At 39.3% G+C, this 25,928-nt stretch overlaps 2 protein-coding genes across 6 annotated transcripts in view; one reads left to right on the top strand and one right to left on the bottom strand.

Moving 5' to 3' along the window:
- Positions 1–11,102, top strand: part of LOC137195512 (serine/threonine-protein kinase PAK 3) — a 47,229-nt gene extending 36,127 nt beyond the window's left edge. For all 4 annotated transcript variants that reach the window (XM_067607939.1, XM_067607940.1, XM_067607941.1 and 1 more), the window contains 9 exons: positions 13–187; positions 1,063–1,126; positions 2,494–2,542; positions 2,678–2,790; positions 6,075–6,192; positions 6,408–6,507; positions 6,752–6,948; positions 7,025–7,162; positions 7,746–11,102. In XM_067607939.1, coding sequence (XP_067464040.1) covers positions 13–187; positions 1,063–1,126; positions 2,494–2,542; positions 2,678–2,790; positions 6,075–6,192; positions 6,408–6,507; positions 6,752–6,948; positions 7,025–7,162; positions 7,746–7,835 — 1,044 coding nt within the window. In that variant the 3' untranslated portion in view covers positions 7,836–11,102. The remainder of the gene's footprint in view (positions 1–12; positions 188–1,062; positions 1,127–2,493; positions 2,543–2,677; positions 2,791–6,074; positions 6,193–6,407; positions 6,508–6,751; positions 6,949–7,024; positions 7,163–7,745) is intronic.
- Positions 11,103–11,227: 125 nt separating this feature from the next.
- On the bottom strand, positions 11,228–23,462 carry LOC137195511 (calpain-5-like). Of its 2 annotated transcripts, none has more exons than XM_067607935.1 (13): positions 23,007–23,462; positions 20,185–20,373; positions 19,666–19,797; positions 18,488–18,696; positions 17,875–18,067; positions 17,594–17,784; positions 16,884–16,961; positions 16,594–16,789; positions 16,375–16,497; positions 13,913–14,115; positions 12,874–12,995; positions 12,640–12,776; positions 11,228–11,939 (listed from the first exon to the last, which is right to left on the bottom strand). In XM_067607935.1, the coding sequence occupies exons 2-13, from the start codon at positions 20,347–20,349 to the stop codon at positions 11,757–11,759; spliced, it is 1,932 nt and encodes a 643-aa protein (XP_067464036.1). In that variant the 5' UTR covers positions 20,350–20,373; positions 23,007–23,462; the 3' UTR covers positions 11,228–11,756. The 2 variants fall into 2 exon arrangements, with proteins under 2 accessions (XP_067464036.1, XP_067464037.1); XM_067607936.1 differs by lacking the exon at positions 23,007–23,462 and adding an exon at positions 22,127–22,213.
- Between the last annotated feature and the right edge of the window lie 2,466 nt (positions 23,463–25,928).

Below are 25,928 nucleotides of genomic sequence, written 5' to 3'. Positions count from 1 at the left end.
ATCCTCTTGCAGATCTACACGCGCTCGGTCATGGAGCCACCAAAGCCTCCCACTCCTGTGAAAGAGGTGGTGACTCCGCCGGAGTCACAGGTTCAGCCGGAGAACACATCCAACACAATGTATCGCCACACTGACCGCCAGAGGAAGAAGTCCAAAATGACAGATGAGGAGATTCTGGAGAGACTCAGTATGTGTCCATAAAGCAGCATGTTTTTATGTTTATTGGCTGCAGCCAGAGTTTTTGAATGTTGATGTCATGGGTACAAATTCAGTGCAACTCCATCCCCCTAAGAAATGTTTGACTAGCCACCATAACAGTGCATAAAATCCTCCGAAATAGATTTTTTTTTTTACATTTTATTTATTTATTTAACTGTAAAACTGAATTTTTTATCTCCAATGATTGTCCAAATGCAGTTTCAAAGCCTTCTCCACACTTACACTCCACACAGATAAACCACATATATTAAATTTATTTTAATAATTGAATCAAATTGAAAGATTCTGAGTCTAAAAGTGATCAGAATCAGCCTAAAAATGTAATGTATATGAAATTGGATAATATGAACTCCTCACATTCTAAAAAGCAGTGCCGAGGACATGAGTGGCAGCTAATGCCCTGATGTGTGTCTTTGTAAATTTGTCGGTGTGTGTGTGTGTGTGTGTGTGTGGTAGTTCAGATGACAACCACTGCAATATTTTGTTTGCAGTGGCTTTTTTCCACGTTAGCGCACCCATATTGTGTATTAAGAAGAATGATCCAAAAGAACAGAGAGCACTAATGTGATCAAATTTGGACAAAGACGTACAGTACATCATTTATTGATTGTGGCTTCTCCTGAGCTGCTCCATTCCCTGCAGTATAACGTTGACACAGAACTTCAGCCCAAATTACCAGCAAGGAATGTGAAGCAGAGCTGCCTGTACTATGAGGCAGGTCATCTCTAGAATAGAAGAAAACTGTCTAGAAAAAGCTCTATAGTGATGTCTTCAGGTTGCCATCATAACTGTTTGTGCCCACGTACACTCAATAGTTATATATCTGTTTTCTCTCTGACTCAGGGAGTATTGTGAGCGTGGGGGATCCCAAAAAGAAGTACACACGCTTCGAGAAAATAGGACAAGGGTAAGTCTATCCCATGATCATGAACTCAGTCGTCACAGTTATTGAAATAGAGCAATTTCAGGAGCAGTCAGTCTCGCCAGGAGAGATGGAGCTGTAGTGACCACTTTAGTGAGACGGAAGCAGAGGCAGGGTTAGGCTGAAGGACTGGGAGAAAAATAAGTCGAAAGGAAATGAGAACTGTATCCTGAAATGGCCAAGGGCCAGATTAGCTCATCTCTCTCTCTCTCTCCCTCCCTGCTTGTCTTTTTGTTTTGTAAGGCCGCTGCTTTTCTGTCGCTCTCCCAAGTTCACTACACATCTGAACAGATAAAAAACTGTGTGGTTGTTATCGCCTCTGACATGCTCACTATTTCCATATTTGATCAGGAAGCTCCTATATTTAACAGTAGATAACAGTCTATTTACTCTCTGCAGGGTTATCTTGAACTTATTAGTACCAGGAACTGTGGTTCATTATTCATAGCCTCTGACAGTACACAGGTGTAGCTGACAGCAAGAGAAAGAGAGAAAGGAGGAAGACTAGAAGCGAATCTAAAGGTTTTTAGTATCATGAGATAACCTCCAAATAAGGACAGAATAGCTGCATACCATTCCTTTAGAAACCATAAATGTCTTGTGGATTCAGTATTTGTGCTCATCATTGCCAAGGTTAATCATTATCAGTCAAGGTTCTGTGGTAAAATGAGCACATACAGTCGTCATTTGTAGGTGTTAATGTGTAAAAGAGCTACAACTCCTGAAGCCTCTGGCATCAAGTGTAAACTGCAATGTGGTAATATTGTAATTTAATATTTTATGATATCATTACAACTTGATTTTACCTAAATAAAAAGATATTTTAATCACAGGTATAAACTAATTGGCCCACTGACCACTTTGTGCCATTCAAACATACTAACTCATCCACTCAATGTCACCATATCCTAATATCCCAGCAGAGTTAGGTTTTCTTTGTAAAAAATAAATCAAGTTATAATATGTGATTGTTAACCAGTACATCTAATGCTGAGTTATTGATGATTGTCATCATTTAGCAAATTTAACTTCCAGAACTTCCATAAGCAGATTAATATAGAAATGGATAATACTCTTTAAACTATGTCCTTGTCTGACTGTCTGAGAAACAAGTAGCACCGTTCTTGTGGCACAAAATGATGATGAACATAATTTCAAGTATATGCTATAAGTTTCTTGAAACTACTCAAAGCTTTTTCAGATCTACCTTATGCTGTATGGACAAAATAGTGATCATATGATAATTTTGGTTAAAACAGAGCTGTTGAACTGTGACTTTGTCTGATTTTAGCCAGAACATTTTAAAGCACTTGGTGTATCATTGATGTGATTTTGATCTTGTGTTTCAACAGAGCGTCTGGCACTGTGTATACTGCCATCGACATAGCAACTGGCCAAGAGGTAAGTCAGATTTTAATGCTGATTATACAACACTCATATACTTTACACTTCCTTATACTTATAATTTCCTTTTCCTTAATAGTCACCATGGCTCACTCTTATTCTGAACCATAAATTACTTGTCTGTTTCCTCAGGTGGCCATTAAGCAGATGAACCTGCAGCAGCAGCCCAAGAAAGAGCTGATCATCAACGAGATCTTGGTGATGAGGGAAAACAAAAACTCAAATATAGTAAACTACCTGGACAGGTCAGTTTTCACAAAAACATGGATATAATATTTGCTGCCATCAATTCTGAGGTCAAGACCTAATTACTGTTATTTTTGTTGAAAGAAATCAATGAATTGACTAATCGTTATTTTGCCTCTGCACAGATCTACATATGAGACCCTTAGATTTAGGGTTATAGAAATGTAATCCATTTGAAATCCATATAAAAACACATTCCCAATGTATGGGTTTTTTTTGCATTTTTTTTTTTGTTTTTCCAAGATGGTTAAAGGTTCGTTTCAAAGATGGTTAAAGGTTTGTTTTTCCAAGTTAAAGGTTCTAACACAAATAAACTCTCCCAGCCAGCACTATTCCTATTTTATTTTAATCATTCATAGTATTTTAAAGTTACAGCAGTATGAATGTATCTGATGTTAACTTGCCAATAGCAGCTGATTTGTGGTCAGGCATTGAGGGGGCCTCTAAGCATCCTTTTCAGTTTCTTTGGGTGTTTTTCATTTGGCTAATTTCTGCATCCTCGCGTCCTCACTCCTCCGTCCTCGGGCTGTGACCTGGAAACCCATCTCCCTACACCATCATCAAGGCTCTTCCAATCCCTTAAATGTACCTCAGAGGAGAGGAGAAAGGAGGCTCCTGGAGGAGATTAGAGCAAGGAGCCAGAGGTGTATCCTCTGCAGAAGTTTTTTACCGGACAGTAACACCCCTTTTATCGAATATGTTTATTGATTGGTCAGCTGATCCGATGGGACAGTAAACAATTAGGCTGTTATTATAATACAGCAGATCAGGAAAACTACCTGTGGAACAGGAATGACGGCATTAAAAGCAGCTTTTCATATTTATTCATAAAAATAAAAATGACTGGATCATGAATCATTAACAAAAAACACTCTTGTAACTTATTTTTTTCTTCATAAGCTAAAAGGATTCTCCTTTCTTCTTTTTCACTTCAAGTACATCTCAGCTCATTCAGGAAAATATGACGGCGCAAAGCTGCATGTCTCCTATAATATCATCCTGAGCCTGAAAAGGATGTCAGACAAACTAAATAAGCAATATTGTAATGAATGTGGGTTTTGTCCTTATTTAGCAGGAAAACACTGCTTTTAGTGTCAGAGCCTTTGAATAATCACAAATGCAGTGGTGTGTATTACAAAGGAGCAATCTTTATTAAATCAACAAATAGATAAAAATATAAGCAACTTCATGAAAAGTTGAGGTGCACTCTTCTACAGTCCTGGCCCTGACTTTCTACAGGAGGCAGCAGACCTTCCCTTCTAACACAGGAACAGCTAACCCCCCACTCTATCTGTCTTCATCGCCAGCAGTCCTAGATAACTGCAAACGACACCCTCCCTCCCAAAAGATTGCCGAGCTGCAGCAGCAAGACGCTCCAACCCAAATTCTGATTTAGAGGCTGATGGGTCTCCTGACTGGGCCCTCTGTGTTCCTCTGGCATCCTCCGAGGCAGGATTCCAGTCAGTCCGACTTGCTGGTGGTGTCCTCACTTCTGCAGGGGCATCCTGGCTGGGATGACGGTGGTAGACCCAACTGGCACCAAACTGGACCTTAGGGTGCTGACGTCGGCTGGATTGAGTTGAATGATTCACCTGTTCACTTCCTCTGGATGCCGACGCTTGGATTTGATGACACTGCCAAAGAAGAAGTGAAGGGTTTAAGTTGGTTAAAGTGAACAACACTCTCTTGGCCTCCTTCCACTGGCACTAGCCTATAAAGCACATCTGTCACCCTGTCCATCATTCTAAAGGGACCTTTATAACGCCTCTGCAGTTTTGGACACACCCCACGCTTCCTGGCCTTATTCTGAATCCAAACTAGTTCTCCCTCAGAACAATATGGGAAATTAGCCCTAAAATCATAGGACATTTTCTGTTGTTCTGAGGCCCTGGCCTGGTGCCTCTTGACTGCCTCTATCACAGTAGACAATGTGTCCCTCAGCATAGATATATAATTGTCCACAGAGGCAAATGACTCCTGGTTGTCTACCTTCAACATAATCTCAAGACAATTTCTTGCCCAAACAATACCCCTATACAGGGTGAAGGAGAAAGTTGTGACCCTGGTTGGAGTGGACACTGCGTGGCGCCCCAAATCGACACACTCATTCCTTAATCAGAACTTTAGCAAAAGTGTGTGCTTGCTGGTTGGGCAGTGGAAAAGCCTCTGTCCACTTTGAAAAGTAGTCACCAACAACCAGAATATACTTGTTCTTTCCCGGGGTCTCCAGGAGAGGGCCAAGAATGTCAAGTGCCACCCGTCCAATAGCCCTAAATGCAGTTGATGGCTGCAAAGGTGCACATGGCTGTCTCCCCTGGGTCTTACGGGAAGCACAATCTACACATTCTTTGACCCATACCTTCACATCTCTAAAACACCCTGGCCAATAGAAATGGTATTTAACCTTTCCCTGCAGGTTTTGCATCCCCAAAATGGCCTCCAGTAGAAACACTTTGCAGCTGTTCTAAAACTTTAGACGCCACTGACTGAGGCAGCACCACCTGTGCCTTGGATACAGAGTCAGAATGGGCAGGGGGAATCTTCACTAGCCTGTAGCCCCCTGCACCTGAAGCTGATTCCAAACAGGGGCATATTTCTGTAGATCAGGATCAGACTATGATCAGCCCAGTTTTTAGAGTCATCACAATATTTTATGTAAACATATTCTGCAGGCTACAGCTGTTTTTATTGCTCCTTCACGTCGGTTCTGTTCTTTCAGTAATTAACAGATTTAAATTGTCTATTTGTGTCTTATTCTGTTACAGACAGATGCTGCTATAGATCTGTAATCAAACTTTAGAGTTTAAACCGTTACTTAATAATTTCTACATGTTGATAGCTGACTTCTACATATTTGACAGTTGATGCTGTGCGTCATGAATAGTTGTCGTCTCCTCAAAATGACGCTGGAGTGAGCGAGGACATCCCGTTTGATGATTTCACTTCCTCCATCCTCACGTCTCTCTTTTATCCTTTCTTCATCTCCTTCTTCTTCATTTTCCTTTTGAATTGTGGTCAGCATTTTTTATAAGGTGCATTACTGCCACCTGCTGTTGTAAACAAGGAGAAGCTTTAAACTACACAACAATTCTTCACTTTCATAAAATGAACAAAATCAAACGAATGAGAAATTCTGTGCCCATCAAATGTTTAGCATCTATTCCCCTCAGCTCTGATTTCATTTCAGCTGTCTTTCTGCTATTTTTCACATCTGGCAGTAACATGCTCAAGCACCTACTATGTGTCATAACTGACTGATTATATATATCTTTTTTTTTTTTAGTTACTTGGTAGGAGATGAACTATGGGTGGTGATGGAGTATTTGGCCGGTGGCTCGCTGACAGATGTAGTGACTGAGACCTGCATGGATGAGGGCCAGATTGCTGCAGTCTGCAGAGAGGTAAGAAGCCAAGTTTAGACATCAGCAATACCACCACTCCTTCTGTGGCTGTGTCGAGGTGACCCTTATATTCAGGTGGGCAAATGCAAACACATTTGAACACTTCACTGAGCCAAGAGGAAACAACTGTCTAAATTTGTTTAGCACAGGCTTCCCTTTGTACGTGTGGGTGTCGATTAGATCTATTTTTAAGCTTTTTTTTCCTTTATCTTCAGTGTCTTCAAGCTCTGGACTTCCTACACTCCAACCAGGTGATCCATAGAGATATAAAAAGTGACAACATCCTCTTGGGTATGGACGGATCTGTCAAGCTCAGTAAGTCTAACATAAAATTTGCCTTTGACTTTAGTTTGATACAGTTAAAGTAAAAAGAGTCAGGTTGAGAGTCATGGTAGTGTTTTAAATGAAAGAGAGACATGGTAGTGTGTTAAATGAAAGATCACTTGAATTAAATATGGGTAAATGAAAAGTAAAAATGTATGTTTTATGTGATGAAGCAGAATGCAAACAAGATATATAACACACCACTGCACCTCTCTCCCTCCGTCTCCCTCTGCAGCCGACTTTGGCTTCTGTGCCCAAATCACTCCAGAGCAGAACAAGCGCAGCACGATGGTGGGAACGCCCTACTGGATGGCACCAGAGGTGGTGACTCGGAAGGCTTATGGCCCAAAAGTGGATATCTGGTCTCTGGGAATCATGGCGATAGAAATGGTGGAGGGAGAACCGCCCTACCTGAATGAGAATCCACTCAGGGTAAGACACAAGGTGCAACCACAACACGGGTTGCCCTCATTTGACAGTCTGTTTGACCGTGTGTCCATCTTTCCAGGCGCTGTACTTGATAGCTACCAACGGGACTCCAGAGCTGCAAAACCCAGAGAGACTGTCATCTGTGTTCAGAGACTTCCTCAACCGCTGTCTGGAGATGGATGTGGACCGCAGAGGCTCTGCCAAGGAGCTGCTTCAGGTAATACTGATTGTCAGTCCTCCATAAACATAACATTCATATACACACTTTGCAACTTTTAATATCTTGTACATCCACATGTAGAAATATGTTTCAACCATGAGGGTGATGTTGCATCAACTTGGCTTTGTAGAAGTGAAGGAAATGGACACTTACTTTGGTGCAGTGCTGGCTTGCAGGTAGATATCAAAGGAAGGAGGGAAAACACACTCATAGCTCTGATGCAATATTGCATCTGTGCAGTTCTGTGGCCTTCTTTAGGATCTTTTCAGGACCATCTTGTAGAAGGCAAATGTCCATAAAATTGAATTTAATAATAACACTTATCCTAATCTTACTTTCAATGCATTTTTTGTTAATATTTATGCACCAACACTGTTGAATAACGTTAACCTAGCTTCTGAAATAGCTAGTCAATGATGGTAAAGTTATTGGATGCTTATCAAGATTTTGTCTTGCACTCTCTTCATGTCCTGCAGATGTCAGCACATCATCACTAAATTAGAACTTTTTATTATTCTAAACCTGCAACTCTCTTTGGCTCCATATCTGCTATTTTTTTTATCCTTTTTGTCCTCCGCAGCATTCCTTCCTCAAGCTGGCGAAGCCTCTATCCAGCCTGACGCCTCTGATTGTAGCTGCGAAGGAAGCCATAAAAAACAGCAGTCGCTAGGGTGTACCCAAGACTGGAGCCCTGCCTGTGATGTGTGTGTGTTCATGGTGGCAGGGGCTTGGGTGTATGGGGAGGTGGGTGACGTGACAGTGACAGCACAAGTTGGGGGGTTATGTGACTTGCAGTGACAGCACAAGGACAAAAGACCCCCAGGCCTCATATGTAGGACGGACATCTGGCCTTGCAGCCTCTCAGCCCATGCTGCTAAAAAGACCTTGCCTCCTCGTTTACTTCTGCAGCACTCTGTACATGTAGAGCAGTCCATCACAAGTGTGTGTGAGTGTGTGGGCGTGTGTGTGCGAACTGTGCACATCTCTTTGTGTCATATGTCTTGTTTGGGGGGGCAATCGCTCCCAAACCAAAAAAATAGGGTGAAAAAATTGAAAAGAAAGTGTGCAAACTAGGAACTTAAGGAATGAAGAAGAAAAACGGACAAAACTAACGAGCCCGTGATTCCTTCCCTGCCCGGCTTTAGGCTTGGTTTTCTTTCCTCTCGTCCTTCCGTGGAGCACGATCAGGCCACACCTGCACCTGCAGTGACCAGCTGATGTGAGAGAGTGACTCTGGGACTCTAGGACCCAAACTTGCCTGCATGACCATGGCTCTGTGGAGAAACAATGCTACTCCTCTGCAGATTGTCACATCTCAAGGTGGCATCCTTTTGTGTGTGTGTGTGTGAACGTATGAAGGTGTGAATGTATGAAGGTGTGAATGTGTGTAAAGGTGCAGCTACCGGGGAAAAAGGAATAATTTCACATGACCTAAGCCAGCTTTAAACATCCGTCATTCATCCACTTCATTTCAGTGAAGAGATATCCTTCTCGTGTTTCATCTGAGCCAACTTCTTTCAGGTTTTCAGTCTCATGCCATGAAGGTTACTGCAGTTAATTTAGCAGAACTGTAATACATACAATTCAGGCATTTATTTGCAAATTAGTCCAATCATTTTAAAATGCATGTACACATAAACTATGCCAATCATTGTGTACAAGCATCTCAAATTGGATTATCCATACATATTCGGTATGTTTGGATTTTCTTTCTTTTTTATTGTAACAGAATTTGGTGAAAAATTCAACAACTCTCTATTATTAATGTCAAGCCCCTTTTTTATTACATCTGACAAAGAAGTATGAAATATAAGGAAAGAAACAAATTAAATCAGATACTTAACTTTTTTTATTGATAATTCCATAGGAATGTAAATGTTTTCAATTAAATATACAGTATATACAATGCCAGTCAAAAGTTTGGATTCACTTGAATGAGAAAGTGTCCAAACTTTTGACTGGCGCTGTATGATTAGCTTTTTAGGGTCATTTTTAGGGTGCTGGAACAAAGTTGACTGCATGTAATCCTGAATCTAAACATTTCAGATTTTCAAATGAGCTTGTGTCAATGAGCTTTGACACCAGCAAACAGAAGGTCATGTAATTATTTACCTACAGAGAGTTGGAAGTCCAATGCCCCAAGCATCCATGTGTCCTTAAACCTTAAGCAGGAAATATCAAGATGCCCGCAACATGCAAAGATACAATACAATAAAATATTCCTCTACTTTTTCAGAAGTATGGGGACAAGTAAATATTTTGGCCTTATCTCATATTGCAGCAGAATACATTACATGACTGTGACTACACATTTTTGGATTCAATACCAACAAATCCTGCCCTTCCTTTCCAGGTAGAAATATTGAATATACAACAACATTCATGTCAAATGAGGCTCTACCACCAACTGTCCTCCTCCTGCCCCCTCCCCCTCTTCTCCTTTTCTGTATTTAAGATGCTGCTCATTCATGCTTCAGTGTCCTTTTGTCTTTTAATTGTGTCTTATGTGAATTTTTTTTCATATGATCTGTATGTTTCATAGGGAGTTTTGGGAACGTGTGGCAGATTACAGAGGGAGTGTTATCCACTAACTAATCCCTGAACAACGTAGCGAGTGCCATTTTATATGATTGTACCTTGTCCTAATGAGCACTGAAAACAGAAACCGTAGTAGAGGTTCACATTGTTCGCTAACATTCCTTCCATACCTGGTTAGCGTTTAAACTCATTCCTGTACAGAAGTTATCTATAAACTACTTTGTGTCGATATTTGGTAGCTTCGTCAGGCATTTCCCACGTAGCATCCCTGTGTGTGTGTGTGTATGTGTGTGTGTGTGTGTGGGAGAGTTTGTATGTTTGTGTTTGTTAGGGGGCTACCTCAGTCTGCGCTAGAAGATGCCTCACTCATGTTGTCTACCTTGACTTTGAGGTGCAGGGTAGCTGCTTAGTCATATTGTACCTCCATTGTACAGCGGATGTACAGAAGATGAAGGAGTGATGTTAGACAGGAGGATGCAACAGATTTCATGCATGTAAAACACACTATACACTGTATCTCATCTTCAAATAGGTTAAGATTGTTAGGATATGTATGTATGTATGTAAATATGATGGGAAACCCCCTCCTTTTTTCAGAATTATGTAACTTAAAATGACAATATTCAGGTTGCTCTATGGTATGTATCAATAAATGTTTTGCACCCTGGAAATTGAAAAAGAGAAAAACAAACACACACCGCTGTCTCTGCACTCCTGGATCCAACTCTCCTGTTTGGGCTTTATCGGACACTCCTTCATCTGGACAGAGAGCCGATGAATGCAGCACTCTGTGTGCGGGCCCACACAGTCTGTCCTGAGTACCACTGCTGAGTGTTAGTACATGTATGTATGTATGTGTGCGGTAGGTGTAGGTGGCCTGTCAGGAAGCTTCGTGCAAAAATTCACCGGCCCTCGGACATTTGGGCCTCTGCCCCCATGTACAGGTCTGAACTATGAGCACAAAGGTGAATTTCGGGACAAGAGACACCGCTGACGTGCTCCTTTTCTGTGGTTGCTCCTGTACATTCCTATCTTCTGAATGTGTAAACCTGTACACGTGGTGTGAAAATTCCTCTATTAATGTGTATCAAGAGAATGGAACAAAGACAAAAAATGTTACTTTTTAAATTATTATCATTATTATTATTATTACTCTTATTATTGTCTAGCTTTGTAAAACTGCTGATCCATCTGGCATACCTCAGCAGGCCTTTCCCCATCTTTGAAAAAGGACAAATGAGTGACGGGGAAATGAGGTTTTGGATAAACTATTTTTAATTGTGGTTGAAGCAATAGACCTTTTGAACTTTGAATTGTGCATGGCTGTGTCTTGAGTGTAAAAAAAAACAAAATATTGCAGTTTGGGAACTGGACTGAAATAAAAAGAGGAAGAAAACCAGAGTTGTGGCAATGCTTGTAGTGCTACCGTGATTCTTGGGTTGAATTTCTTTTAATTCTTTTTGCCTTTCAGGGTTTTGCATTTTACTTGATGATCGTGAGAATAAAACATGACGGTGTGAACCAGTTGAGGAAAGGAAAGGAGGAGGCGTATACACAATACATGAATTATGTGTCATTCATAAAGTATGGTTTTCTGCATATATAGGCCATAGTTATAAAGAATGTATAGTAAGACTTGAATGACAAATTACTGCCATAACACTCACAGTATATATAGTGTAACAGCTAAAAAAAAGGAATGATATCTTTACAAGCAGCTTGTAAAACGTCACTATAAAAATACTGTTTAAATTACAAAAAAATGATTTAAAAAGTAATAAAGATCATTTGAAATATGAAACATTTGAATAAAAAATAACTAACAAGAACTGACATTCAGTCTGTCCAATATAGTGCCCTGTTCATCTCTCAACTTTGCAAATGAGTCGTCAACATACTCAGTGTAATTTCATACAAATATGGACAGTACAATGGTAGAAAACAGCTGGAACCACAACTGGTTTGGTGCTTTGGTGATGGTACGTGTCGAGTACTTTCACAAGACCACATAGTTCAGTGCTGAAAACGATTCTCTCTCAGGACACTGACGAGGTCAAATGTTGGTCAGCTGACTGGAAGTGACGATCCTCAGACTGATGCTACCGGGCATCTCGTCAGCCATCTGTCGACCTTGTTTCCTCAGCTGAAGCTTCTGAGGTTCAGTGATGTCCTTCACCGACCCGGACAACACTACTTGGCCCATGAACTCATCCTTCACTGGGTTACTGTTCCACACCTGAGATCAGCAAGGACATGTTTGAAAAGTGAGACATGTAGGAATGTTACTGTCACATATTACAAAATGACCACAGTATATTTGTAGGGCTTTTACAGGTTGACAAGTTATATGTATATCTGAACTTTTCCACTTCATGGAATCAGTCTGTTCATTTTTTCAAGTTATAGTGACTGGATTTTTTCTTTTAAATGAAAAAGATTTAAAAACTGTATAAGAAATCAGACTGTAAAAGAAACTGTGAACAAATGGTTCCTCATTTTTCAACAGAATATGTTGTATCATTAGTCTATATTTAATTTTGTGATTTTTCTGAATGAATTGCTAGATAATTTAAACTACTACCATTAGATTATAACACTAGTTTTACTGAAGGAGTGGTTTATTTACTTTGCAGTGTATTTTTGTACTTAAGAATGACAAACAAAACCTGCAAAAACACAATTAATCTTTTTTTTTTAGTATAAAAATGCTCTATTAATTTGTTTCAATAGCAACCATATTAGGGGCAGTTTAAATAGCTTAACTAGTTACTTTTAATGATAGTAATACAGTATATTTCTGAAAGTTATGATTTTTTTTTTCCAGATAAATTCAATGATCTTTGAGCTTAAAACAAGACTGTTTCTCTGAGTCTGAAAGGTTTTCCATTCACTGAGATGAACTAAAGTCATCAGGATAAAAAGAGATGCCATCTTACCCCCACAGTTACTGGCTTTCTGGGGTTCTTCCTGTAGAAAACACCGCTTGTTGCAAACTCTGGTTGCAATGTGTCTTTCTTGACGGTGGATTGTACTGACCGGCCCTCGCAGGATATGATGACATAGGGGTCTGCGCCTGCATGAGAAAAAGTAAAGATCTGTCTCAGAAAACTGGTGGAATAAAGACTTTTCACAGTGATTAGTAGGTTTTGGGTAAAGTCTAGTCCTCTGACCTCCTGTACTGTCCTGGTTCTGCAGGCCTTCAGCTCCATGGACGTAGATATGAGTCACAGCTTGCGGATATCCAAGGAACGAACTCCAGCACTTCACCTTTGGCTTATCCTCTGTCAACTCCCTGTGAGAGTAGAGGAGAGTTAAAGGAGTTCATAATGTAGGTGATCTAGATCTAGATCTAGAAAGTCTACATTCAGGGTACCTATAGGTCTAGATCTAGATCAGCAGAATAGAAGACTGAGGAAATTATGTAATTTCTAGACTTCACAGACACATCAGTCTGGTTTGACTAGCCAGCTTGAATGACCTGAATATGAGCAGACATGATTTGTTTAGGTCTGCCAACAAGAATGTCAGAGACAAAACAAAATCTAGCAAAACACAATGTTTTGCCAGGAAAAGCAGAGGGTTGTTACTTTATAAATGATTTAATATGAACAGACCATGAGTAAGTGAAATTTTATATTAGTCTTCATTCTCCAAAACACTAATTTGTGTGCTTTTCTTGGATATCATCCATCTGTCAGTCTCTAAAAAGAACAGTCTAGCTGTGTTCCCACTTTTCCTGAAAGTGTCTCTTTAGACCTGATAATTATAAGATATACAACATTTCATCTCCGTCTGCCAACATGAAAACAAAGCCATGTTGCTGTTATACATATTGTATTATAAATCCATTATAATTTTGCTGTCCTGTTCAATGCTGTCATATTCTGTACACACAACATCTATTGCACATCTGTCCGTCCTGGGAAAAGGATCCCTCCTCTGTTGCTCTTCCTGAGATTTCTTCAATTTTTTTCCCTGTTAAAGGGGTTTTTTGGGGAGTTTGGGGGAGTAGTGAGTTGTCCTTAGATCCTCTTGAATTGAGGGTCTAAGGACAGAGGATGATGTATTGCTGTACAGACTATAAAGCCCCCCTGAGGCAAATTCATAATTTGTGATATTGGGCTGTCAAATCAAATTGACTTGACTTGACTTGACTTATATACTGCCTCAACTCACTGGGGTGACATCACACCTCCATCACAGTTGTACCTGCAGCCCGAGTCCACATCAGTGAAAACTCGGATCATGTAATCCCCCAGTGCCTCAGGCTTGAAGGTGGTGGGCATGATGATGTAGCGGCCCTGCGACAGCATGGATCTCACAAACACTGTGCGGGCGTTGATGTAGGTGGACGTCACCACACACTTCTGGGTCAGGATATCATGCATCCGATACTTCCTGTTCAGCTCCACCTGGAAAAGAAAAAAAACATTTGAGTGTCATTTATTAGAGCACAATGACTGAATCACTGACTTTACACATCAAGTGTAGAGTTTAGTTTTGTGTATGTTACTACTGCTCATGATATAACTCAAAGGTTACTTTTTTGACCTTTATAAGCCAACTGATGCCTTGAATAAGCACTCCTCAAATTTATGTTTAACTTTTCCAAGGCAAGTCTATTCACTGGTGTAACTGGTGCAAGAAAGCACAATTTTCACTTGTGTAATACAGCACAGATGCAAATGGTAATTTAAACAGTATTTAGAGGATAAATAATTCACAATTAGCTACTTAACACATGATACTTCTGCCTCCTGGTGGCAGAATCGGGAATAAAACTAAAATGTTATATATAGTAAGTGTGTATTTCATTACAGTGGTGCAGTGTTATCGTAAGTACAGAATAATATTATTTCACTGGTAAGATAAGTGGTGTGTCAGTTAAGTGAAAAAACCTCCTGTTGGACATTCTCCAGGGTTATACTGCTTCTAGCTTCAGTTATTAGCCAGTTATAGGTTAACAGAACAATCATAATCCTCAAGCTCCACAAATACGACACATATAATTAATTCTTTGTATTTTGATTGAAAAGCTCATAATTGGCAATTTATGGCTAAAAGTCATTTTACTGCAGACACACTTCTCAAACAGGAAAAAAGTAAAATATAGTGGCTGGTGACATAAAAAACAGACAATCATAGTGTCTGCAAGCCATCAAATGAAAGAGGAGGAAACATTACTTGCCTGATGACTATAGATGACAAGGGTTAAATGCAGGTTAATGTTACAGGCTCATACTGTAGCAGTTCAACAGGCCATGTGCACACAGCAGCTTTTTTTAAACCACGTGCTCCTTGTGGCAACAGCATTTGTTGCTGTCCAGAACCTGCCGCTTTGGCAGCACTTCTGTCAGCATGATAAGAGTGAATAATGAGTGTGTGTGTGTGTGTGTGTGTGTGTGTGTGTGTGTGTGTGGTCTGTCATAGGCTACTTTTGGGGACAAATTTCAGACTTAGGACCAATTAAGGATGGCTTGTCCAAGTGGGGACAAAAGCCGTGTTCTAAATTGGGAAAAAGCTGATTTTTGGGTCAGTGGTTAAGGTTAGAGCAAGTAGTGGTGTTGGTTAAGGTTAGGTTATGTCTCCAGGAAATTAATGAAAGTCTATGTAATGTCCCCAAAAGTGACCATGATCTGATATGTGTATGTGTGTGTGTGTGCATGTGAACTTAGCCAGATCTCTGACTGAGTAAATCACATTATGGGAAATGTGATGTCAGTTTTGCAGCATGTGGTTGCAACGCCTCATTTGAATGTGACAACCTAATCCCAGCATGTAAGATAAAATCTAGTTTGGCATGTTTTACAGCTGCTTCAAAAGAGGACTGCACTGACTTTGTAATTCTATAATCAGTTAAAACCTCTTGTGAAACACATTCCTCAGTTGGTACGATGTTTTCATAAATGTTACAGCTTTATGCCTCTATCATACAGCTCTATATATCAGATTTTTTGTGAGGTTATAGTTTCTCATACATACAGTGTTGTAACTCAGTAAATGTCTTTTTCAATTCACAGCAACCACCAATATTGCCCATAATGCATGCTTGTTAAATATATTTGTGCAAAAATGATTATAAATCTGAAATCTTTCCATTTATTCCTACATAACTACAGAGGAACACATGCCGCTGAATAACGTGCACCTTACTAAGAGTTCCCGTAAAAATAGTCACCAAGTTTTGTATTTCAGCTTGAAACAATCAACTAAAGTATGTACATTCTCCATGTTTAATCATATATAATTTAGACTCTCTTTCAAATGGTCTGTTTTGGTTCTGATAAATCTATCAAGTAATGTCTGCTTGTCATTGAAAACACTCGACAACTGTTCACTGTTTGCTAAACAAATGAGCAGAGAAGTCAAATGAAGCCAAATTCTTTGACCAAAATGAAAGCCAGAATGTGATGAAATGACCCTGTTTTCCCATAAAATAAACTAACCTTTGACCAGCATTCACGTCCCAGACGAACACCATTTCCTCTTTAGTAAACTCTTCTCTCGTCAGATTCAACCTGACCTTTTACAAACATTTAAATCTTCTACTGTTATGTCTCCCTGGAATATAAATCTTTTGTTGTCTGTCATGCAACACACAATAATAAATTAATCGTTTTATTCTTCATTACATCAATACAGTATGGTGCAAGGGTTCAACTGAATGTTACCTTGAAGACACTGAAGCCAATAGTTAAATTTTCTCCTTGACCAAATCTCCTGTGGATCTTCATGTCTCTCTGCTGCAAGGAGATCAGGACCTCATCGACCTCCTTTGTGACATCAAACAAGTACTGAAAAAGAAGTTGAAAAGGAGTGAATTTACATTTTTACATGTGCATGAACACAGTTGGTGTGAAGAGAGAGTCCGCACCGCTTATGGTCAGTACCTGAGGGTTCTGCAGGAACGTCTGCCTGTGGTTAGCACAGCCACCGCAGCGGTTTAACAGTGGCTCCGCATGTTTGGTCCAGCTCCCAAAGTGCAAAACCTCATTCCATGTCTTATGGATGCTTATCAGGGAAGTATTGATGATACGGCAAACATCTGCATCTGTAAAGAACTTGCACCAGTCTGTGAATGACATCCTGTGGATGTAAACCAAAAATGCATCATTACACTCTGAAGGAGAACATAAACTTCACTGAAGGATTGGAGTAGCTGCATTAACTGATTACTCACCAGAACTCTCCATCATCCTCCACTGTGATGCCAAGGTTGCCCCTTTCTGTGTCACCAACCTTCGACCACTCCTCGGAGCTGACGAGCAGCAAGCAAAAATGGGTAAAGTGATTATGAATTCTAGTTACAGATGAACTGTTTCAGAGGTGAAGTGGAGTATTAAACACTCAGCTGCTGTGGCCTTGAAATGTAACTATAGGAAAGTTTGTGTTTTGCTTCTTCACAAAGAAAGGTTTCACAGCAAATACAAGTTATTCCACTAGTGATAGGATGTCATGACATGAAAAAATATCAAAACATCTCAAATCTTCTTCTACTGTCCATCCATGTGCTGCATATGTTCCAAATACTGCTAATTTAGCTAAAGTATGGTTTAACAGGTTCCTGCATTGGTCACATCCATGTTTTTGTGAGTTATGACTGTTTGGAACATACTAAGCATACAGATGGAGAGTGGATGGAAGTGGATTATGCTGCAGGAATGGTCTGAGATGTTGCTTTAGGTATTTTTTCCTACTTTAATGCCTTCATAAAAACTAGTCATTGCTGGATTCCTGAATCCAAATGGAATGCAGCCTTTGTTCTCCATAATGAAGTAAACTACAAACTTTTTACAGCCGCATTTTAAATCAAAAGGAGGGCTATAAAAAATATTTGGTCGGAGTACCACTTCACCAAGGAGAAATGAGTGAAATAAATATCCTCCTCACCTGTCACTCCAGGCTCCTTTCCACTCAGTCTTGCCCCAGGGATTCCTCATGCGAATCAGGGGGATGGTTTCATTCTTGAAGTAGGCCAGCAGACCGTGACCCAAGCGCACCTTCTTCACTGCAGTCACTGAGTACGCATGGCCTTTCACAAGCCCGTTTTCCATTTTGAGCTCAATTTCATGAGGCGCTGCCTGATGACATAAATCAATAAATAAACACTACGGCCAGTTTCTCTGAAGTATGTAGAGACAAAAAAGCAAACATTCAGACACAGAACAGACCTTAATTGAGCTGCTTATGATTCCGTCACGGTCGTAGACCTTTAGTAGATCCTCAAAGAGCTGGTCTTGTCTTTTCTGGTCCTTATAGAAAGCTTCTGCCTCCAAGTTGATGGCCTCTGCCACAGCTCCACTGAAATCCACCACAGCATCTCCAGTGTTTCCCCCCTCCAGAGACTCATAGCAGCCAGAGAGCCTTGGCGGAGTTGCAGGGGAATCACATGTTCAGTTACAAGTTGGAAGTAGAAATATTAAACAAGAGCTCACGAGAGGACATGTTTGTATTTTGTCATGGATACAACACATTGCCAATATATTGTTAATTTCTGCAACAATACACAATATTACATGAAACAACACTTATTTTCAAATATTACATACTTTGTACAATTTATAGAGAACAGAAATAGTTGTTTTATTATATTATTTATTGCAAATATATCATAACTTTTGGTACTATAAGTAGTAGTACTAGTAGTAGGAATAGTATGAGCAGTTTTTGTTGTAATTTACAGTATATTTTAACATAATGTTAATCGTTAATTATATATGTTATGTGTTAAAATAGTATAAATTATATTAAAATACAAAAAAATTAATCTTCAAGTTTACTGACTTGGCGTAGGCCTTCTCCAGCAGAGCGCTCCAAAATTCGTTGTTGTGTTTTGAGTGACAGTAGATGAGTTCTCCATTGATTGTAGGAAGCCGGTCATCCACCACCACGTCCACCCACTTCCCAAAAATCCAGAACTGGAAGTGGAAAATTCCAGCATAGTTTTCCGGGTGTTTGGGATCCCACTCCTGCTCCTTCCAGTCAGTAATTACCTGGAAACACACACATACACACAATGCAATGAAAAAAAATCATACAAAAGCTGTTAGCAGTCACATCACCTCCATGATTATAAATGGTCACAGTTAAGACATATAATCAAAACCTTTTAAATGTCTAATCTGCATATAACAAGGTATTTATTATAATACAGCATTTATAGCAAAGTAGAAGAGCCTGAATCTCGCTTTTTAAACAATATATTAAAAAGAAAACAAAAAGTATAAAGTATAAAAACACAATAAGTAGAATCAGAACAAATGGGCATACCATTAAAAGCTGATAATGTTGAATTCACTAAACTATAATATTAGATGGAATGATGCAACACATTTTCTCCACATTTTCACAAACATGTCGTGTTGACGAGGTACGTGGAGATATCTTTTTTGACTTCAACCACTTTGTATTGACGGTATTTAACACTGAAATCATTCATTTCAAAGGACATGCCTCAAACATGCAGTGTCTCTCGAGTTCTTATTGCAGTACTTTATGAATCAGGAGGACTTTAATTAATGTTTTGTAATTCACAATTCATTCTCCATTTTCAGGTTTTCCAGTTCCTCCTCCATCACAATGTCTCCCTTTCTAAACTGTCCTTGATATAAAATGTTTTTGAGGTTTTACTTTGTTTTGAAGTTTTTGGATGTCATGTTAATTATTTTACATTCATAATCAATGGAACAATAGCTAATAAAAAAAAAAAGTACTACATATTTACTTTGGGTCAAAGAAAGTTGAGTTTTGCAGGTGAACATGAGTTAAACGCTCTCAGTTGAATTCCTGTGCTGCCTCGATATGAACTGTTGTGTCAGCTGGTCACATTGTTTATTTAGTGCACAGTGCTACTTGCTACTTGTGCACAGTGCTTATCAGTCCTCCAGAAGCCTTAATATTTGGTTACCGAAATTATGCCCTACGGCTCACACATTCAGAGTGAAAAGACTACATTTACTCACCTTCTTCCAGAGGTTTGGCTTCAAAGCCAGACAAGAGCAGGCAGCAACAAACCAGCAGTTACCCACGAGCCCCTGGTTCAGGTCATGGGAGCTGATTCCCTCCACAAACAGATGGGGCTCACTGGAGATCTCCTACAACAGAAAGGTTCATGCGATGGATGCATGATTGACCTTGTGGAGAATTTTCTAAAAATTTTGCAAGTTTCTAGATATAATTTCTTTTATGTTATCAATTAACTGGTGTCTGTGGCATTTTCAGTTTAACTGTCCCTATAACCCCTGTAATCTATCACTATATTAATATTTTAGCATATAGTTTTGATATGCACTCTGAAATTAGAAAAGGTGAGTTGTATATTTGTTGCTATAAGTTTAGAGAAAGCCTCTTTGTAATACTCTTCATCCATGATTAAAAAAAGAAAGAAAGAAAATCTACAACTACATGGCATCTTGAACAGTAAGTCTGAAAAATTCTGAGAAAAGTCTGGCGGTGGGACCACTAACACCAGTGCCACTCACCCCTGGTCGTTTCCACTGCACAGTACCAGGCGGTGGTTTCCTAAAATACAGCGATGCATTGGTGGCTGGAAACTCTGGATCCTCAAACAGCTTCTTGTCCTTGATACAGTCCCTCTTCAGATCAGCGTAGTGCTGGTTTTTGTACGGGAGAGCAGAGGAGAACATGGCCCAGATGCTGAAGCCTCAGAGCTGCAGATTGATGACAAACAGCAGACGTTTCGTGACTTTAAATGATGTGTGTCATAGTGCTTTGTGTGGGACGGATCTTCCTCGAAACCTCTGACACTGTGCATTTTTGGAAAGGCCTGCCTGCTGAAATATATCTTTTAAATCTCTGCACTACTTCATTCCCAGATCAACAGTGGGATGGCCTATGGCCCCAAGTCCCTCTGGACAGTCTGGGTTTACTGATGAGCCACTGTTTCTGCGGTAAGATATAAAACATTATTTATGGAATTTCATAGTCATCCTCCTGAAAATTGGGCTGTGGTGAAAGTTTATATGATTTACATACCCTAGATTTCTAAAGGTTTTCCCACCAAAGCTAAAAACAGCTTTGCATTTTGCAATTGTCTGATGGACAAAAGGAATTCACACGTGTCCTTTAAATTCTACTGTCAAGCACTGTAGGAATAATATTATTTTACCACAAAGAGAAGTGCTGCACGTATGGCAGGAGAGGTAATGAACGACAGAGCTGTACTCTCTAGGGGGATGATGATATTTTAGCTCTTGACCTTTTTGTCCCTTCACACTGACCCTTAATGGAAGCATTTGCACAATATGGGCCAGTATAATCCCACTGAATCATTCTGATGTTTGAAGATTGCCAGGAAAAACATGTTACAGCACACAAAATTAAATTTACTGGAAGCAACAAGTTCTCAATTGACAGTAGGGGAGAACAGGGTAAACAGAGTCAGTGGGTAAAATGAGCCACCAACTTTATCTAGGTAACCATAAACAAAAATAATCATGTGACCACAAATTAAGAAAGAATAGTTCACATTACTCAATCCATCTTCAATACATCTTCTTTGTACTGATTAGTAGTGACTCTTCCCTCTAAGGGGACAAGTTGACCTAAACGATGCCAGCAAAATGCCCCCCACAGCATAACAGAGCCACCAGATCCCCTCACTGTAGGGGTCAAGCATTCAGACCTGGACCAGTTTTTCCTTTAATTTGTCACCTGTCTGTTTACACAAAAGCACATTTACACACACGTTCTTTCTGTAGCTAAAACACAAAGATCACAGTTTCATCTTTACTGAAAGTATTTAGGTAACATGTTGAACAACAGGACACAAACATATGGTTTTACTTAAAAGTTTTTGCCTTTGTTAAATTGATGGCATTCATAAAGTTCAAAGTTATTTTTAATTTTATAATTAATTTGTTGATTTTGTGTAATTTTTATATCAGTATTTAATGGTAACACTATTTTCCCATAGAGCGCTCATTTTTCCCCTATCTTTTTTTGATGGCTCATTGTTCTTAAACCACAATAATTAGATAACTTGTTTTAATTTCCATGGGCACACAACAACCTGAGGTATATATAGTAACTATTATTTGATATTCAAATTCAAATTTTTCAGTAAAATCATCAAATGCAAAAAAGTGGCTCATGTTACCCTGTTCTTCCCTATATATTCTTTACAAGGAGCCCAAGAGACACGACTTTCTCCAAAAGTCAAAAAACTGAAAAACAAAACATTATATACAATTGGTTTTATAGATACATCTATACTGTAGAGAGACGGCAGCAAATAAACCAGATTGGGCCAACAGAAAATAATGAAATGTCTGGAACCTGAACAACTGGAAAACATCAGGTGGAATTGAACATCTTAATTGAATTAAATTTGAAAAGTCACTAGAGATTTGAGAAGAGAAGAGAAATAAAGAGAAGAGGAACCAAAAAAAAAGCCCACCATACCTCTAAGACAGCGACAGGACACTTACTCACAACAAGGAAGTCTCCAGGTGTCGTACCTGTCTGTATAGTTCTCCCACACACGCCTATTTATGCTTGTGCATTGTTAGAGCCACACCCGGACCGTGTTTGTTTTACTCTCTTCTGGATTTTATTACCTCCTATTATTGTTTCACTCCAGAATGTGTCATTTTACCACTCTGAGAAAATGAATCATAACGTTACTCCGGTTAGACAGAGACTCTGAGTCTGTGTGTGTTCATGTTTGTGTGTGGGTGTTATCTGTTTGAGGGTTCCTGGCTAATGTGGTCAGGCAAGTTATTTTTGGTTGATTATTTGTTCTTCTTTAGTGGACTATAAGTGTAGCGCAGGTCTGTACAAAGTTTTCACCCTTTTAAAGGATTAGATTTAAACTCTCTGCATACTATGTATGTGCAAAGGTGACAACAGTTCACATTCCAGACATTTCCATTGTGCGTGCCGGTACATGGTAGCGTTTTGGTGGTTTTCAGTGGTGTCACAGCAAGAAAACTAACACATCAGATCCTATAAGACGACAGATATCATCGGGACGCAGCAACATTTCACACATATTAATGTTTACCTAAGAAAAACATTTGTAACAACTTAAAAAGCCATAGAAAGAAATGTGTAAAACCCTACATGTAGAGTTCTTAACAAGTCAGCACGTGTCATTTGGTAGGCAAGAAAGGAATAAAGGATGTCTAATGAAAAAGTGTCTAAGTAATGGTAAATAATCAAGTAAAACACAGTAAATTACACATAGTTAATCTGATGAAACCATACTGAAGCAAACTAAGAATGAGCATCAAGAAACAAAGCGTAAGCTTGTAGTACTTAAAACTTTCACAACAACACTCACCTGTGTTGAGCTGTCTTATCCTTGCTGTGATGAGATTGAACACATTAAATGTCAAGTTAAACTCCTGTAAAATGTGTTAAAAATTAAATCTACATTGGTGTCATAATGTCCTTTCCATAGAGCAACTATCTGTTACACCTTTCACAGGATCAAATCCAGTTTCTTGAGTTTTAACTTGTCGGAACGATTGACTCAACAAATTGCACACAAACACTGCCGGAAAACTGGTCTGACAAGCACCACTTTGCAGCAGGAGGTGTTATGCAAAGGCTGATATGGTGATTACAACAAAGGGAGGGAAGGGGAGACTGAAACTAAATACCTTCACCCCCACCACCCAGCAACTCATATGTGAAACAAGCAAAAACTTGTCATGTTTGGTACAATGACAAAAATGTCTTCCATGTAATGTAATCTCTTGTCTCACTGTATGTACTGTGCTACTGTGTTTTGTTTTGCATCACCAACAAAAAAAAAAATCCAGTTAGCCAGAGGTCAATCATATTTAACATCTGTTTAACAAACAACACTAAAAATGCCAAAAGCCACGTGCTGTCTTTACACTGTAAGTGAACTGTGGTAATGAGACAAACTGGCAGGCACTCTGTGAGCTTAACTTAAAAAGGAGCACAAGAAGCAGTTTGACTCCATCAGACAAAAATCTTGTCTGGATAATCCCAGCTTTGAAAGTGAGGGCAAAAGAGGCAGCTGGAGAAGAATGTTTGTAGGGAGCCAACAGTAATAACGTAAATCCATGCAGGAGCTAAGTAGACAGACTGAAGACGAAACTGAGGAAGTTTCTAAATTAAAAATAAACCATTTGGATCCGCAGTGATGTGAGAAAAGAAAAGGAGAAGAAAAGGGTGTGTCAGAGAGGGGAAAAGTGTATGACACTACTTAAAAAGAGGATGGTTCACAATTTTTCCAAATCTGTCTTAAAACAACAGTCAGTTGCCTATATGTACATTGAAACAGGTTTTTCTTGCTGTGATCATTCCTCCTGTTCATACTGACTCATACGGGTGAAAATCCACCTTCTGTGCAGAAATGTATTGTTGTATAATTATTGAAGCCAATATGAAGCTTCAGCAGTCTGACTTAGTCAAATCGAGCTGATATCTTCCACATTTACAATGTTTTTAGTGTCCTGCTGGGGAACTTAATTGAATGTCATTCGTCATCTTTCTCCCCCCTTGTTTCCTGTTATCTCTGCTGTCAGCTGACTAATGAAGGCATTAAAAATGCCCCAATAATAGTAAAAAAGTGGAGGTAATCAGAATTTCCACAAACAAAAATGATTTAAAGATTTAAATGATCAGAGTGATATAATGTAAATTCTTTCCCTCATATTTGGGCATTTACGACAAAGCAGATAAAGTTTATTGGCCGACTCTGAAGCGCCTGAAAATAATCAGTCATTTATCTGTCCTGCCAACGATTTAGTCCACAGCAAAATAGTTTGGTATCTATTGGCCAGACTTCAACAAAAAAAACGCCGTGGACATTCACGACCCCCTGAAAGTGAACCCTAATATTTTTGCTGAACTCTCCTTACCCACAAGATACATCAAAATGTTGCGGGCAGATTTATGATATTTACTGAGCATATTCATGTTCCCCAGAGGACGAAGCTTTTCAATTTTGATGCACATACTTTATCATAAACTAATAATACAATTTCCATAGTACAATTATGCCTCCACAGAGATTTGAACAACCTCTTCTCCCTTCCTCTAGTGCCACCCTGAGGACAAACTTCACATTTTCAATCCCACTGCTGCTGAGGCTCCACAAAAAGCACAATTACTGTGCAGTATTGTAAGGAACATTACAGTCTCTTGGGGCCATTAGCTGAGATTTAGACTTTTCATTGTGTTGTTACAAAAGCAACAGAAAATAGGTTTCTACTTGTGCACTAGCAGAGATCTGTCCCACGTGGTACACATCATAATTAGATTATTCCCTTGTCATCTTTCTAAAAAAAAAGAAAATAAAAAACCTCACCCCAGAGACACACTTTCCTGATATATAATGAACACTGTTTGAATGTGACCTGAACAGGGCGGGTCAAAGTGTAATATCTATTCCTTTAAGGCTGCAGCCAATAGTTGTGAAACATGAAATAATTCTGTTGTTACACATTTACAGTCTTTTCAAGAATGAAATAGTGACTCATGACAGCATTTCCCCATTGCCTGCTTGGGGTAGATTGCCAATACAAAAGTCACTTTCAGACCAGCTCAAATGTTTTTTAACAACACATATGAACATATTATAGCCAGCAGATGGCAGGACATTCATAAAAGTAGCCAGTGTCTTTGTGTGTGTGTGTTGCTGAAAACAGCATCTGTATGTCCCTGTTTGAGCTCTGCAGTAGAGGATCAGAGCTACAGCGTATTCAAGTCTTATTCAAACTTCAGCATGTCAGATCCAGCTTCATATTATAGTAAAGGGAGGAGGGAGCTTTCTCCAGCTCAGCACAACAATAAAATTTGAAGTTATGCTCCACAAAGAAGGAAATCTGCAAAGATGTTGCCTATTCAATATATCTAATAGTGTTAAAATAACAGGAATGAGCTCAGATCTGTCTGTTAAGCAGAGTATCACTAGATACATGGTTATAGGTGGTCGTCATTAATGAATACATGGATTTTGTTCTGAACTAAGATCCTCTTATCATCTGTACTGTTACATGTTACATATGTGAACATGTGATTTTAGACAAAATACATGCAGGGATTATTAGGCAGCTGAGGGAGCAATGAACACAAATGTGGAACTGGACCACATGTATGCATCAATACACAGTATTTTATCAATTATTAAAACGTGGGCCACACAAGTATTTGGCTCTACATGCAGCTTATAAATACTGTATATACTGTAAGTCATGATTTGAACTAGCTTGCTAATTGCTATTTA

Source organism: Thunnus thynnus, chromosome 13, assembly GCF_963924715.1.
Source record: "Thunnus thynnus chromosome 13, fThuThy2.1, whole genome shotgun sequence".
Taxonomy (NCBI): Eukaryota; Metazoa; Chordata; class Actinopteri; order Scombriformes; family Scombridae; genus Thunnus; species Thunnus thynnus.
The sequence above is the reverse complement of the archived record's forward strand: the minus strand, read 5'-3'. Positions and strand labels throughout refer to the sequence as shown.

What these genes read in the sequence shown, in the direction of transcription:
- LOC137195511 (XM_067607935.1), bottom strand. Translation starts at nt 20,349, where the DNA reads ATGTTCTCCTCTGCTCTCCCGTACAAAAACCAGCACTACGCTGATCTG. An exon ending in TGCAGTGGAAACGACCAGGG is followed by an intron (nt 19,798 to 20,184) that starts GTGAGTGGCACT and finishes TTTCTGTTGTAG; the next exon opens with GAGATCTCCAGTGAGCCCCA. An exon ending in AGCCAAACCTCTGGAAGAAG is followed by an intron (nt 18,697 to 19,665) that starts GTGAGTAAATGT and finishes GTGTGTTTCCAG; the next exon opens with GTAATTACTGACTGGAAGGA.